The sequence below is a fragment of the Stegostoma tigrinum genome, chromosome 9 (assembly GCF_030684315.1).
Source record: "Stegostoma tigrinum isolate sSteTig4 chromosome 9, sSteTig4.hap1, whole genome shotgun sequence".
NCBI classification, from domain to species: Eukaryota; Metazoa; Chordata; class Chondrichthyes; order Orectolobiformes; family Stegostomatidae; genus Stegostoma; species Stegostoma tigrinum.
In genome coordinates this window covers 20,622,463-20,639,716 of record NC_081362.1, presented here as the reverse complement: position 1 = coordinate 20,639,716, position 17,254 = coordinate 20,622,463, and the positions used below count along the sequence as shown (strand labels likewise).

General features: G+C 38.4%; 1 protein-coding gene across 1 annotated transcript in view; it reads left to right on the top strand.

Moving 5' to 3' along the window:
• The window catches only part of LOC125454825 (serine/arginine-rich splicing factor 7-like), a 30,941-nt gene extending 14,140 nt beyond the window's left edge, over window positions 1-16,801 (top strand). The window contains exons 3-9 of the mRNA XM_048536051.2: window positions 3,441-3,617; window positions 4,540-4,614; window positions 4,706-4,783; window positions 7,517-7,570; window positions 10,303-10,350; window positions 13,838-13,873; window positions 16,389-16,801. Coding sequence (XP_048392008.1) covers window positions 3,441-3,617; window positions 4,540-4,614; window positions 4,706-4,783; window positions 7,517-7,570; window positions 10,303-10,350; window positions 13,838-13,873; window positions 16,389-16,443 — 523 coding nt within the window. The 3' untranslated portion in view covers window positions 16,444-16,801. The remainder of the gene's footprint in view (window positions 1-3,440; window positions 3,618-4,539; window positions 4,615-4,705; window positions 4,784-7,516; window positions 7,571-10,302; window positions 10,351-13,837; window positions 13,874-16,388) is intronic.
• Window positions 16,802-17,254: the final 453 nt, after the last annotated feature.

Genomic DNA, 17,254 nt, shown 5'->3' with positions numbered 1-17,254 from the left:
TTTTGGGAATGGATTTTGTTCCCCAGCAAAATACTTCAGAATTACATCTTTAACTTAGGTCTGATATTTCTCAGTCCATAATAACAGAAAACAATGTTAAGAATATGGCTCAAAGGCAGCTTAAAATAGACTGATCCCAGCACAGTATGCTGTTTCAGTAGTATGTGATCAACTTCAATTAGTCCAACTTTTGTGTCTAGAAATCAGCATGAATTCGAGCATCTTATGTGATTGCCTTATGCCATGCTACATGTTTTACACTCTTTCTCTGAATCTCAACTTAAACTGTTAAATTGAGCAGATTTAAAGGAATTCAGATTATTTGATGTGCCTCCTGTCTGCAAGTTTGTATTGGTTCCCCACCCATCAGCCAGCCTGTTCTCATTGTTTCCATCCCCTGGCATCTTTACCAGCCCAGGGAACTGCTGCTGTAAATTAGCTTGGCCGTCGTCCCTTTTTAATTTCAGGCTGCCTGTACTGGAAGATCTATTTTACCCATTTGTTCGTCTGAACGAACCTTGGATTCCATTTGCCAGTTTCATTGCTTGTGTTAACATGCCCCTCTGAATATTTTTGAGATACTTCAAAAACAGTTCCTTTGGATTTTTGTTTCCTGTGGAAAAGCACTTGGGCTTCACTTGTCCCAGTCCCTTTACTTTGTGCCTGAGATTTGGAACCTATGTTTGAACTAGTGAGATGTTAACCAACAGTAGGCATTTGAACACAACTTGGACTCTAGTGAGGCACTTTGGCACACTTTCCAGTTGTTCCTTCCTTTTTCACTTTTTAATGGATTCTGTAGTGTAGTTGAGGATTTCTTTTGTTGCTAACTGAAAAAGTACAGACTATGGCTAAGCTGTTGTAAGTTTAATGTTGCATTATAGTTTGGTTGATTTTTTTTTAAAGTATCATCCAGTTGTTTCTCGCAAGAAGAGTGACCGTATGACCAACTAAAGTATGTAAGAGTGCTGTTAGCAGTTTCAGTTCTAATTTACACCTAAATGTATTATGAAGAAAATGACCATGAGTATTATAAACAAATAGAATATGCTATGGCGGGAAGTGAAATACAGTATTTGATTTACACTTTGGGGCGGATTAATTCTCCTGTGACTTTGTTGCTGTTGATTTGTTAACTCTGCCAGTAGATAAATTGTATTTCTTGCAATTTCTGTCTTATATCTTTGGTCAGCTGTCATTAATAGGCTAAATTTCTCTCAATCATAGTTCTAATCTGTGGTTCCACATACCCCATAGGAGCAGAGATACAAGTAATTGCCCAACTGTCTTGAACTCCAGTTTCAAAATAAAACTTTGAAATGCGCCTACAGGCAATGGTTTGCCTTTTTTGTCTCCTCCTTCCTGTTCCCTTTTTACAGAGGAAGTAAAGATAATCCATTTTTAATATGTGGTAAATGCCATTAAAAACAATTATGGATTTGCTCCAGTGCATAGGTTTGGTGTCAGACCCAGTTAAACAGCCATATATAACTTGTGTAAAAGTCGAATTTTTAAGACTTTTTTTACGGTTAAATTTATGGGGTCGATAGTTACTTGGATATTGCTTTTGAGGGGCTGAAATTGATGCTGCAGTCCAGAATACTGAATCATTAGCAGAAGCCCAATTGATATCTTAACGAATAAAAAAAACAAATTACGGTAATTACCGGATAAAGGCAATAGAAACAAAAATGACTTAGTAAACTTTTATTTATTCATACAAAAAATGAAATAGAGATATAATATAGCTTTAAATTACAATTCCGTGGCATATCTTGAATATGTCAGATACAAAAACCCTGCAAAATCACACTGTTCAACAACCCTGTTGGAGCACTTTCATTTTGGCATGGTCCAAAGTTGGCTCGATTATCTTTTTCTCCAGTCTCTCGTTTGTTTCTCCGAAACACACAACTTTCTTGCTGTTGCACAGTTGTTTGTCTTCTCTGCAACTTCAGTAAATTTCAGTTTAAACGCTGGAATTTTTTTTTCTGGAGGATGTTTTTACACACTGAAAAAATTTCAGAACCTCAACTAGGTATGTGACTGTATTCCACGAGTGCCTGACTGTGACCTGATGCTTCTTAGACTTTCTTGCCAAATTCTTCCGTTTCCCTTTGTTTTCTTTTGTTTACTGTTCCTTTAGTTTTCCAAGCTAACATTTTAACTTCTAATAAAATCATTTTATTAAAATAAAAGCTTATCAAACCTTTGACTCTCATACAGTTTCGCTCATCATTTTCTCATCGTAACATTGACGTACAGGATAACACGTTGACTTGGAAATGTTGATCTGTTGTCAGTGAAGAACTAGGATTGACCTTTACGCAAGATATATGGAAAACCTATACATTGTTGGTGGGGGAGGTCAACTTTTACATGAAATTGACTTTTACTCGAACATATATGGTATATTTTGCAAGAGTAATCTCATTTCCTTTCATCAACGTGAATTCTTCTGTCTTATCTCACAGCTTTATTGGTGTCTAACCTGACTACTTTCATGATCTTGCGTTCCTTTCATACCCCTAAGCTTAATTAAATCAGACAGCTGAATTACTGGATAATATGTTGCCACATTGAATTTTCTATTGAGAATAGAGAGAAATAGCGTCCCTTTTAGACACCATCTTTTGCTAACTTGTGAACTGAAGTTTGACTTTTTTTTGCTGTAAATAACTCTGTTCAAAGTGTTAAGATTTAATTTTCATTCAAGTGGATGGAGTTATTATGCGACGCTGCTCAGTTAAATGGTGCAGTGCCTTTAACCTTACAAATACTGTTGATTTGCTTCTGTTTTGTTTTAATTTTGTATGTTTTTGATCTGTCTCAGCTGTGATGCTGTTTTTTTCCACTCTAGTTTCAAGAAAGGTAGGTACTGTTTGTCGTCTCCTCTTCCCTGCCAAGTACTTTTCCTTCCCACCCTCCCCATTCAAATTGTTTTTGATTTTGATTGGTTTGGATTTTATTCTTTAGGGTGTCGGGAGGCGTTTTTTTAGATTTCGTTCAGATCTTCAACTGCCTTTCCTGCTATTCTTCCCATATCAGACAGGTTTGCTTATGCAAATATTGCCAAGCGACTTTTAATGTGACAAGCTTCATCGTAAGTTTATATTTCCATATTTGGCCTTTAATGCATTGGTGATCTAGTGTTCACCTCCCTGATGTAGGAGAAAACTCGTACGGGATAAAAAGGAATCTGAATAACCTGATTTATCAATATGTTATAATAGGCATTGAAACAATAGAAATGGCAGAAGCCCAACCGATTTGCCTTTAATTGTATGCATCATAAGGTGAGGGACAGGTTATGCTGTTGAAGCTTTCAAGTGCCAGCCATTTCATATAGATGATAGTATTGTTCTAGTTGCACGTTTTAACTGATGCTTTATGGTGGGTTGTCTTTGGCTTTATGTAAACACTAATTTCTTTAACTTAAGGGTAATTTGCGGCTCACGTGTTCGAGTGGAATTATCAACAGGAATGCCACGCCGCTCACGCTTTGAGCGGCCACCAGCACGCCGACCTTTTGACCCAAATGATCGGTGCTATGAATGTGGAGAAAAGGGTCATTATGCTTATGATTGTCATCGCTATAGCCGACGCAGGAGGAGCAGGTATGCGTTGCCAATCTCTGTGACTTCTAATATTGCTTAAAAAATTTAAATTTAAGTATAACTAAGCAACTTTATTTAAACTGAATAAAGAAATGCAATATTTATCATTTTTGCTTTATAATTAAGTGATAATCAGGCCTTGTGGCAATTTTTGCTTGACTTTTTGAGTTTCACTGTGAATGTTTTGAATATTAATGATCCACCTGGTCCAAACCTTTCAGGTTTCTTCGTTTGAGTCAGTCACCGCGATTCAGAATGTCGTGAGCCTCATGATATCAGGCTAAGGCATCTAGCAAATCCAACAGTTTTGATGCGCCTAGAGCATACGGTGATTGGCATGAGGCCAGATCCCCTCGAGAACCTGCTACAACTAGCTTCACCTTAAGATTCTTTTGAGGGCAGAAAATGTTTGAGAATGAGACAAGGTGATCGCCGTTATGCTGTAAATTGGCTTTCAATTGGGCCCCTTTCTAGAGGAACGCCAGATTGACCGCATTCCCTCGTAGACAAACCATCCTGCGTCAATCAAGCCTCACTTTGGCTCATTTGGCTGTCAGTTTGATCGTCGTTAGATTGAAGAACATCTAGATGCTGCGATGGTCTGATAGATACTTCTAGATCGCCTAGATCTGCTAGACCTTGGTCCAAAGAGAGGGTCGACTGACCTGCAAACTTGCAAGGTTTACTTTATGTACCACTTACAAAGTGTTTTTACAATGCACAGAATACTAAAAACTATGTAAAATTTTTAACTGAATCTACATTATGTAGATTTAATCTAAAGAACTTAGGGTCCCAAGTTGTCTTCAAACTGACAAATGCATACTATATTGTAGCAATCTTGTTTTGACTCCAGCAGAGGTATTCCAATATTTTCAAACTGAATTGTTAAATTTAATACTGCATTCTCTTGTTAAACCAGGTCTAGGACTAGATCACGTTCACGCTCACGGGGAAGAAGGTATACCCGTTCACACAGCCGTAGCCGTGGCAGAAGGTACATCGTTTCATCCAGTTTAGATTTGAGAAATTAAGCCTTCAGTTTCTAAATATCCTGTATAATTTAAAGATGTCCAATTTTTGTCTAGGTCCAGGTCTTTTTCTCCTCGGAGGTCCAGGTCTTTCTCTCCAAGAAGGTCTCGGTCATTCTCTCCTAAAAGGTCCAGGTGAATGAAGTCTTTTTTCCTTTTCTCCCCTGTTCTTTTTCCAGTTGAAGTCCATTTTTGAAATTCACTACTGCAAATTGTGCTTTTTATTTCCTGCAGATGCTTAATGGTCGCACGTGCACTTTACTGCCTGATAATTGTTGTCTGACTTGATTTGCAAAGAACCTATTTATTAGTGTGACACTGAGAAGTTGCTGTCATGAAAAATACTTAGTAAAATTGCTGCAAAATTAAGTTTTTACAAATAACCTTCCTCTTAGTTTGCTTGCATGTAGATGACAGCAGTTTGGTTAATATAGTCATTTAATATTAATCCACTTTTACAGTTGGGCAAATTGTGACCTATTTTTATTTAATCTTTTGGCTGTTTCCAGACTAATTGTTTTCTTCATGTCTAAGCTTCAGATCATGACCTACTTTACTGTGGACTATGACTGCCTAGGTTTTCTTCAAAAGGGAGTATGGAAATGCTGTTTGGATGTTACAGTTTCCATGTGCCAAATGAAAAGATCCTGTTGAAATAGAACTATTTAGTACAATATTAGTATTTTTTCTTACTCATCTATGGGGATGTGGGTGTCATTGGCTAGGCCGGGAATTTTTTAACCACCCCTAATTGCCGAAAGTGCTGTTAAGTGTCAGGTAAATTGCTATAGATCTGGAGACGTGTGATAAGGACAGCAGAATTCCTTCTCAAAGGACATTAATGAATCTGAGAAGTTCGTGGTTTTCATTTTGGTTGGTTTGCTCGCCAAGCTGGTTCGTTAGTTCGCAGAAGTTTCAATACCTTGCTGGGTAATGTCATCAATGCAGCCTCTGATGAAGTGCTGTTGTGTTTTCCCACCTGGTATTCAAACTCTGGAGTCCGTTGGATTTGATTACCTTGCTTCCGGTTTTCCTTCGCAGTGGTGTATGTATAGGGTCTAGTTCTTTATGTCTGTTGATGGCCTTGGTGGAGGACCAGGTCTCTAGGAATTCCTGTGCCTGTTTCTGTTGGCCTGTCCTAGGATCTTGGTGTTGTCCCAATCGAACTGGTGGTTTTCCTTTGAGTATTGATGAGTGAGTATTGGTTGTGTTGTTTTGTTGCTAATTGGTTCACCACAGCATTCACAACCCATGCTACAAATCTACTCAGAACCTTGATTTTCATTTCATAGTAACTTGGTGTAATGCTTGAAGTGGTGATTGTAGTTGGTAATCGTAGCTGCAGACTTCATTCTGTCTTTCTCCAATGCATCATTCCTGAGAATTTACCTTAAGTATTCTGGGTTGATTATGGTTTTGTTGACTTGTGACTTCTGATGTGAACTTTCCCAGTTACTCTGGACACTGCAGTGAAGCAGCACAGTTTACCCAGAACATTGAATGTTGTGCAAGTGCTATTTCTGGGGAAAACAAAAGCAAAATGGGGCTAATGCTGTCATTTTGCTAATGAGTTTGTATGAAAATGCTGTTGACATTGCCATCCTAATTGAGCATTGCTGACTTTTAATATTCTTGGAGGCATGTCTGTTGTATGTTAGTGATGATACGGTAATTTGCGTATATTACCTGATCAGCCCAAAATCTGAAGCTGTTTATTCCATCCTGCCTCGAGTAGAATTGGTGTTTGTAGACTGATATGAATCTGATTGTAACCTAATGCACTTGATTATATAGGTGCTCTTTTCTATAAGTCCCTTGCTATTTTCTTGTAATATAAAGTCGATATAACCACAGCTTGTAAATGCAATTTTGCCCCCTTATTAGCATCTGTAAATTGAGATTAGATATGTACAAATTGTCTGTCTACTCAACTTGCTTTATTGCTAGCTTACAGAATTTTAAATGTTAGAACCCTTTGTAGCCAAAAGAATTGGTATTTACTGGAATTCTTGTCTGACTGCAGACATTATCCCATTATATTAGTTTTTTTGGATTGATGCATTACCCTTGCAAACAAAGGGATGCAGTGGCATTGAGTTAATGTTACTGGGCTAGTAATTCAGAACCAGGGGACGAGGTTCAAATCCCACTATAACAGATGGTGAAATTTCAGTTGAAATCTGGGACTAACATCTAATAGCGGTCATGTAGCAACTGTCGATTTTTCATTTAAAATCCATCTGGTCACAACTGTCCTTTTTCAGGAAAGCAAATACACTATCCATACCTTGCCATGGGTCTGGAGTCACAAGTAGGTCGGTCCATGTAGTTGACTCATTAACTGCCTTCTAGGCAATTGGAGGTAGGCAGTAAATGCTGGTGCACCCACATTCCATGCAAGAGTTTAAACTACGAGCTATAATATTATTAGATTTTAGTTTTCAGCAGATTTTAGAATGGTTAGTCATTCAGTTTTCATAAAGTCCAGAAGGTGGTGGCTGTACCTAGTTGAAATGAGTCAGTGAATTCTCCTGCAGCCAACCTTCAAACTGTTGAAATTTGTCATTTTTTTTAAACATGTTTGCAAACTGATAACAATATGGTTTATTTTGAAGAATATTCTCAGCCAGGTTCTTTCCAGCAAAAATTGTGTTCTTAAAACAAAAATAGAAACTAAACTACAAAATTTGTTGACTATTGGTAAAAAATTATTTATACGCATTGCCTTGCTGGAATTGACTTCAGTTTCATTATGGGTGATACGTAGGCTCTTGAAGTGTTTTCTTCCAGAGTGCCCTGAGAATATTTCCTAATAGCTTACTTTTCCTGTATCACCTAAAGGATCAATTATTTTGTTTTTCTTCACAGATCTAGATCGAGGTCACGGTCCAGGTCCAGGTCTCTATCAAGGCAGAGAAGCAGGTTGGTTTAGTTTTTCTCCCTCTGGTCTAGTAATTGACAGCTGCATAAGTTGTCAATTTGATAGGGGCTGTGTCAGATACAATTGAGTCAAATATTTATGCCTAGTTCTAGTAAAATTCAGAAGGCTATTTGAAGAAAGCTGTTTCAGCAGTGCCATCTAATCCATGAACTTTAGCATCTCGAAAGACAAAGGCAGCAGATATCTAAAATAAGAACTAGGGGCAGTTCAGCTCCTCAAACCTGTTCCACCATTCTATGATTATGGTTGATCTTGTCTTGGCTTCATTGTCACTTTACTGCCTACTCTCCATAATCTTTCTACTGTTATTAATTTAAAAACCTCTTCTTATATTTAAACTTTTTTTTCCTTGGCCGCCTCCTCACTCTGGGTAGTAAATTCCAGATATTCATGATCCTTTGAGAGAAGTAGTTTCTTATCACCTATTTTAAATCTGGTATCCTATATCCTAAAACTATGACCTCTTGTTGTAGATTGCCCCACAAGAGGAAATATCCTCTCTACATCCACTCTGTCAGCCCTCTTTTGTCTAATATTCCTCAATAAGGCTCTCATTCTTCTAAATTCTAGAGAATGTCAGCCTAAACTGCTCAGTCTCTCTTCCTAAGGCAAACCCTTGATGTCTGGAATCAATCTAGTGAGTCTCCTCTGAATTGTTTGCAGTGTCTCCCTCGAGATGAAAACTGCACCATACTCCAGCTGTGGTCTCACGAATGCTTTGTACAGTTGTAGCAACACTTCACTATTTTCATACTCTCTTACTTGAGAAACTAATGCCAGAATTCCACTTACTTTTCTTATTACCTGCCAAACTTGCATTAGAGTTTTGTGATTCATCTACAAGGACACCTAGATCCCTCTGCATTGAAGCATTCTGTAGTTTCTCTCCATTTAGTCAATATGTTACCTTTCAGTTCCTCTGACCACAAAGGCTGTCTTCACACTTGTGTTAAATTCCAAATGCCAGATTTTGGCCCATTCACTCAATCTGTCCATATTCATTGGTAAATTTCTTGTTTCTTTATTGCAATTTAATTTCCAACCTATTCTAGCCTCATCCGCAAATTTAGTTGGTATACCTTCGGTGTCTGCACCCGTCATTCGTATAGATTAGAAATAGTTTGGATTTGAGATCCAAACTCAGTGATGTCCCACTAGTTGCATCCTGCTGACCAGAAAATAGGTTGTTTACCTAACAAACACAAAGTTGCTGGAAAAGCTCAGCAGGTCTGGCAGTATCTGTGAAAGAAAAATATCATTAAGATTTTGGGTCCAATGACCAATCCTCAGAACGCCTCAGTTCTGGACCTGAAATGTTAACTCTGATTTTTCTTTTCTTCACAAATGCTGCTGAACCTGTTGAGCTTTGCCAGCAATTTCTGTTTTGGTTCCTGATTAAAGGACATCCGCTGTTCGTTCTTTTTTTAAAATTTTGTTCCCATTTATCCTAACATTGCTTTCTGTTGATTAGCCAATTTTCTGTCCAAGCTAACAAGTTACCCACTAACCCCATGTGACCTTATCTTGTTTAATAACATTTTATGTGGCACCTGATCAGGTACCTTCTATAAGTCTAGATGTAACATGCCTGATACACTTTTTGGTTGTTAAATCCTTGAAGAACACTAGCAAATTATTCAAACATGATTTACCCTCCATGAAATCATGCTGGCTCTGGTGGATTGTGGTTCCTTAACAGATTCTAACAATTTGCCAGTGAGAGATGTTAAACTAACTGGTCTGTCATTTCCTAATTTCTGTCTCCTTCCCTTTTTGAATAAGGGTCTTTATAATAGCAATTTTCCAATCCACTGGAACCTTTCCTGCATCCAGGGAGTTTTGAAATATTATATTAACATATGGATCCACAGTATCTGCAACTTCCTTTTTAAGACCTGAGATGTAGGTCATAGGCCCTGGGGATTTGTCTGCTTTTAATACCAGTGGTTTGTTTAGTATGTTTTCCCCAGTGATCACTCTAAGTTCCTCCATTTCTATAACCTTTGCATTATTCTTAAAGCAGGCAGCAATGCCATTTTCTAGGCCTGAAACATCAGCTTTTGTGCTCCTGAGATGCTGCTTGGCCTGCTGTGTTCATCCACCTTCACACTTTGTTATCTTGGATTCTCCAGCATCTGCAGTTCCCATTATCTCGAATGACATTAGTTATTGGGAGGAATTTTACCAGTCTTTCAAAATGGTAACAACTTGTCCATAAAGCTGCACACATTTTGGATCACAAACCTTAATGTTGAAGCAGAGTAGTGGCAGGAAAAGAAAGGAAATCACTCCTACTCTTGGGATCTCGGTACCTTATGGGATACAGTGTTGTGTGTGTATGAAGATCATTGGGTCAAGAATTGGCTTCTTTAGTCGCATGAAGACCTGTGGCACAGACTCTAGGCTCTGAGTTGATGCCTTCTAGAATCAAAGCAAAGCTGACAAATGAGAGTATATGACGGAGATTTAGCAAGTTCTACTGTGTAAAGCATCTTGTCCACAAAGATTGTGTACGTGAGTTAGTGCAATCTGCAATAAGTAACTAAATTAAAAGCATAAAGAGGGTAACTCAGGCTTGTCATTAGTGTTGAAAATGGGCAACTGAGAGACTTGCATGGGTGTGAAATAATTGATTCACAAGTGGGGAATATATTTAATCTGAAGCTAATCCATTTTATTGCTGGCAGCTAGCACCTTTATTTTGTTTTAATAGGTCTCTATCTCCGTTAAGAAGATCCAAGTCTGGATCACTGGTTCGAAGGTGAGGAATCAAAAAAACTTCAAAAACATTTATACTTTCCTAATGCGTTAGCCCTCAATATCAGTTTATAAATTGGATTTCTGGTGGTGCATGGTTTTCCATAAGCACATACAAAGTAGTTGACTTGCTTCCAACTATCTAAAACTATTCTTGAGTCAGTTGGTGATAGTTATCCATACTACTTTCGCATAGCTGTTTATTTGCCATTTCAGGGTGAATATAATTACAGTACTAGAACATAGAACATTACAACACAGTACAGGCCCTTCGGCCCTCGATGTTGTGCCGACCTGTCATACCAATCTGAAGCCCATCTAACCTAGACTATTCCATGTACGTCCATATGCTTGTCCAATGACGACTTAAATGTACCTAAAGTTGGCGAATCTACTACCGTTGCAGGCAAAGCGTTCCATTCCCTTACTACTCTCTGAGTAAAGAAACTACCTCTGACATCTGTCCTATATCTATCACTCCTCAATTTAAAGCTATGCCCCTTCGTGCTGGCCGTCACCATCCTAGGAAAAAGGCTCTCCCTATCTAACCCAGTGATTATTTTGTATGTTTCTATTAAGTCACCTCTCAACCTTCTTCTCTCTAATGAAAACAGCCTCAAGTCCCTCAGCCTTTCCTCGTAAGACTTTCCCTCCATACCAGCCAACATCCTAGTAAATCTCCTCTGCACCCCTTCCAAAGCTTCCACGTCCTCCTTATAATGCGGTGACCAGAACTGTACACAATACTCCCAAGTGCGGCCGCACCAGAGTTTTGTACAGCTTCACCATAACCTCTTGGTTCCAGAACTCAATCCCTCTATTAATAAAAGCTAAAACACTGCGTGCCGCCTTAACAGCCCTGTCAACCTGGGTGGCAACTTTCAAGGATCTGTGTACATGGACACCGAGATCTCTCTGCTCATCTACACTGCTAAGAATCTTACCATTAGCCCAGTACTTTGCCTTCTGGTTACTCCTACCAAAGTGCATCACCTCACACTTGTCCGCATTAAACTCCATTTGCCACCTCTCAGCCCAGCTCTGCAGCTTATCTATGTCTCTCTGCAACCTACAGCATCCTTCATCACTATCCACAACTCCACCGACCTTGGTGTCGTCTGCAAATTTACTAACCCATCCTTCTACGCTCTCATCCAGGTCATTTATAAAAATGACAAACAGCAGTGGATCCAGCATCGACCCTTGCGGTACACCACTAGTAACTGGTCTCCAGGATGAACTTTCCCATCAACTACCACCCTCTGTCGTCTTTCAGCAAGCCAATTTCCGATCCAAACTGCTATATCTCCCACAATTCCATTCCTCTGCATTTTGCACAATAGCCTATTGTGGGGAACCTTATCGAACGCCTTGCTGAAATCCATATACACCACATCAACCGGTTTACTCTCATCTACCTGTTTGGTCACCTTCTCAAAGAACTCAATAAGGTTTGTGAGGCACGACCTTCCCTTCACAAAACCGTGCTGACTATCCCTAATCAATTTATTCTTTTCTAGATGATTATAAATCCTATTCCTTAACCTTTTCCAACACTTTACCAACAACTGAGGTAAGGCTCACTGGTCTATAATTACCAGGGTTGTCTCTACTCCCCTCCTTGAACAGGGGGACCACATTTGCTATCCTCCAGTCATCTGGCACTATTCCTGTAGACAATGACTAGTTACGATCAATGCCAAAGGCTTGGCAGTCTCCTCCCTGGCTTCCCAGAGGATCCGAGGATAAATCCCATCCGGCCCAGGGGACTTATCTATCTTCACCTTCTGAAGGATTTCTAATACCTGTTCCATGTCAACCTCAATCCCACCTAGTCTAGTAGCCTGTATCTCAGTATTCTCCTCGACAACGTTGTCGTTTTCTAGAGTGAATACTGTTGAAAAATATTCATTTAGCGCTTCCCCTATCTCATTTGACTCCACACACAACTTACCACTACTATCCTTGATTGGGCCTAATCTTACTTTCGTCATTCTTTTATTTCTTAAATACCTATAGAAAGCCTTAGGGTTTACCCTGATCCTATCTGCCAACAACTTCTCATGTCTCCTCTTGGCTCTTCTGAGCTCTCTTTAGGTCTTTCCTGGCTACCTCGTAGCCCTCAAGTGCCCTAACTGAGCCTTCACATTCTCATCCTAACATAAGCCTCCTTCCTCTTGACCAGAGATTCCACCTCCTTCGTAAACCACAGCTCCCACACTCTACAGCTTCCTCCCTGCCTGACAGGTACATATTTATCTAGGACACACAGGAGCTTTTCCTTGAATAAGTTCCACGTTTCTAATGTGCCCATCCCCTGCAGTTTCCTTCCCCATTCTATGCTCTCTAAATCTTGCCTAATCTCATCGTAATTGCCTTTCCCCCAGCTATAACTCTTGCCCAGTGGTAGACACCTATCCCTTTCCATCACTAAAGTAAACATAACAGAATTGTGATCGCTATCACCAAAGTGCTCACCTACTTCCAAATCTAACACCTGGCCGGGCTCATTACCCAGTACCAAATCTAATGTGGCTTCGCCCCTTGTTGGCCTATCTACATACTGTGTCAGGAAGCCCTCCTGCACACACACTGGACAAAAACTGACCCATCTATAGTACTCGAACTGTAGTGTTCCCAGTCAATATTTGGAAAGTCGAAGTCCCCCATGACAACTACCCTGTCTCTCTCACTCCTATCAAGAATCATTTGTTAACATTGCTGTGATAGATGTCACGCCTTCCAGTCATTGCATGGTAAATTCTACTGTACAACTTGAATGCTTCCCATGTTATGGGCACCAGGTTCCAAATGGGTGTTTTTATCTGTGGTGCTTGAATTTGAATTAAGCCCAAACTGATCTTCTGAGTTTTTGACTTCATAAGCTTGGTCAGTACGAACAACTGCAGTATTAGGCTACAACATGCAATTACCCACCAACAAGTGACGTTGGCTAATACAGCAAACTTGAAGAAGGGAGAATATTTTTGAGATTATTCCGTTGTTCAGGTAGATTAGAAGGAACTTTGCTCCGCAAGTTTTCTTTGTGGTACCTGACCTATGGTATGATGCTACCCAGTTCCTATCGAATAGTATGCTTGAATATTGGTGAAAAGAGAAATGTTCTTGAACCTTTTTCATTTTGCATTCATGTCAGAATGCCAAATTTTAAACAATCTCAACAATTTATAATTCAGGAGAAAAAGGTTGACTGATGTTATTATGGAGAAAACAGTAGGGAACTGGGTTGTCCACACTTCCAGGTAATTTGTAAAGCGTGCAAGACTTGAATAGTATTTTGTTTGCAGAGAACACATTCCTGCGTAAAAATGTGCAGTGTGTTGTTTCTAGTAAGTGTGAATGAAGTAGGTTATAAGATCAACTCATTACCTTAAATTAATATTGCGTAACTATTAGTATACCCTGAATTGTCCAGTACATGATTGATCTGGATACTTTGCTAATCTTTGTACCTTCATGTCTTAAAACAGTCGCTCGAAGTCTAGATCACTTTCACCAAAGCGAAGGTAAGTTTTTAAGTAACACTTTATGCCCCATAACTATATGTTCTGTCTATGGTGTGGAGCTCAACAAAATTAGGTAAAGCAAAAAACATGGTTAAGCGACAATTTTAAGATCTAAAGAGGAAATACTGATTGAGGCAGGTGGATTGCCGACATAATTTAAGCAGATTGAATAGGTTTCAGTTTTGCTATTTTCTGTAATTTTGCATTGATTATAGTAATCTATGCTGACCAGAATCTTCCACTAGATGGAGCTTGGTTAAATTAACAGTACTGGGGGATATTGCACTTTCCATTGTTGAACAAACAAAAACTTAAAACGAATTAAAAATGTGTGGATTAGGAATTTTCAATACAGATGGTATTATATTTCAAATTAGATGGTACAGCTATAATGTTTAGTCTGTATAAAAAGCAAAGTTCAGTTTTAACATTGCTTCACTACAATTGCAATTTTCAATAATGTAACCCTGAATTTGAGGGCACGCTGTATCTAAAATTTGTCAAATTAGGCACAGTCTGAATTCATGATATTTTAGAAACTGTTGAAGATGTGTATGCTACATTAATTGGGATAGATTATTTTAAAGGATGTGTGTTACTTGGAGATATCTACAGTTAACAACTGAAATTTTGTGTGCAGTAGATTCACCTGCCCTACTTGTTAGATACTTTGATCAAAGTAATTTATTAAAATGAATGAAATAATAGCTTTGTTTCATTGCCAACTAATGCTTATGTGAAAGGAAGATATTTTACTTGAAAAATACGGCTTCAAATTTATTTTTTTCTCAATGAATACCGAATATTTTGGATCGGACTTTTCAAACACATGGCATTGTCAAATTCCCAGATGGCGTATAATGTAATATTGAATGTAATATTATGTCAAACAACATGATTCAAATGAAGACACAGCATGCAAATTCTGTACTCTTGACTCACTATTTGAGATGGAGTTATGATATAGAAAAAAGTAAGAGTTTGTCCACTTTGGCAAGAAGGATGGAAAAGTAGACAATTATTTAAATGGAGAAACTGCGGAAAGCTACAAGACAGTTAGAGGGATTTGGGAGACGTTGTATAAATCACAAAAGTATACAAGTTCAAGTAATTGGGAGGCAAACAGAATCTTTAGTAATATCTATTCCAAATAGGATGGAGTACAAAATAAGGAAGCCTTGCCAGAACTATGCAAAGCTTTGGTTAGACTTCAGCTGGAATAGTGTAAATAGTTTTGGTCCCCCCATCTAATGAAAGATGTATTGTCATTGGAAACATACAGGATTCTTAGGGACTTGAGGTGGATGCTGAGAGGTTGCTTCCCCTTGCGGGAGAGGCTAGGATCAGAGGACATAGTTTCAGAATAAAGGGCTGCATATTTAGGACAGATGAGGAATTCTTCTGAGGGTTGTAAATCTGTGAAATTCTTTACTGCAGGGAGCTGTACAAGCTTGGTTATTCAGTTTATTCAAGGCTAAGATAGGGAGTCTTTTAATCATAAAAGGAAAGGAGGGTTATGTAGAAAAGCACGCAAGTAGAATTAAGGATCATCAGGTCAGCCATGGTCTCATTGAGCAACAGAGCAGACTCTGGGCTAAATGTTATAGAATGAATAATGTTTCAGTACAGAGGAATCTAGAAGCCCACAAAAATATCAGTGTACAGATATATAGCAAATAATTAAGAAGACAAAGGGTATGTTGGCCTTTAAAAGCAGAGGGATTAGAACGTAAATTTAGGAAGTCTTGTTACAACTGTGCAGGATATTAATAAAACTACAACTGTGGTACTGTACAGTGTTTTAGTTGTCTTCAGGATAGATATACTTGGATTTGAGGCCATTCAGAGAAAGTTCACTTGATTCATTCCTGAGATAATAGGGTTGCTGAACAAGGATGGTATTCAGGAGAATGAGAGCTGTTTACTGCTTTGTGGGTTGATGGGTGGAGACTTTAAGATGCTATCTGGGATAATCTAGAACTAGTGATCATAGTTTCAAAATAAGGAGTCTCTCGTTTAAGGTGGAGATGAGGGATTTCTTAAGGATTGTTAATTTTTGGTGAGCAGTGAAAGCTATCATTAAATATATTCGAGACAATTAGATTTTTGATTGACAGGGGAATCGAGGTTTATGAATGTCAAGGCAGGAAAGCAGAGTTGAGACCTCTATCGGATCTGTCATAATTTTATTTAACGGCCTTCTGTTATTTCTTGTGTTCTAGCCCGGGAAACATGTCTTATAGCTCCTAGTCATTTGTGCAATTTGGCCTTCAGTGCAACCTAAAAATATTGCAGCTGGTTAAATTCCAACATCATTTGTAAAATATTATCACCTAATAAATTAGTTTAGCAAAAACCTTGAGACGAAGATCCTTAACTGTTTTGTTGGTCAATAAGTCTGTGAGAATTTTACTTTGAGAATAAGGAAATTGAGTCACATGAAATTAAGATGAATGTAAAATGCATTAATTTTTCTAACTTTTAATTCTGATCTGATTTTATTTTTCTCTTGCAGTCGTACACCATCTGAAAACTCTCGTAGAAGTGCAAGTGCTGACCGAAATGACTAAGTTGCAAAGCAGAACTTTAGAATGAATGTTTTTTGTTTACATTCTTTGAAGTTGTATGGGAATCTTGATTCTTTGTGGGATTTTGATTTGATTTTAAATGTAAGGGCTTGTTTCTAAATTAATTTTTCATGCTTGCTTTTCCCCCTTTGTGGAAAATATTTGGCGCGGGTAGGCCTGATTTTTTTTAAAAAAGAGTACACATCTTAGAGTAGATACTAAATCTAGTAACCTGCATTTATTTTCCTGCATAACGGTGTTGTATTCTTTTGTTCTAATATCAGATTCCTCTCAGACCTGTTGAAGTGTATTACATTTTTGTATCTGGAAATAGAAATAAATAAATTGTCCTGAGAAGTGACTTTCTCTAAATTTGCATGCATTAGTTAGAGAATCTTTGTGTTCAGACAACCTTAACTGGCTGTAATTCTTTTGTGTTGCTCAGGGTGGTCAAATTTTCAACATGACTTTATGCCAGTCACTGACTTATCTTCACTTAGCAGTGAAGGGGGGAAATGTAGATCAGGGAATGACAGCCAACAATTTTGTGAATTGGATCTCAAATTAGAGCAGCAGGAGGTTCTTGGAACATGCTCGCTATGACAACTTTTGGTAATTTAAGCGAATGAATTATAATTCAAATCCCACCATGGCAGCAGGGGAACCTAAATTCAGTTTTTTTTCTTTCAATTATCAGCCATGATGAATATGAAGCTGACTATTTCCCCTGCATATAAAAGCAAATAAAGTTCACTGATTTCCATGAGTAATTATTTTAGCTTTCCAGCAGCAATGTGGTTGACTCTTGACTGCC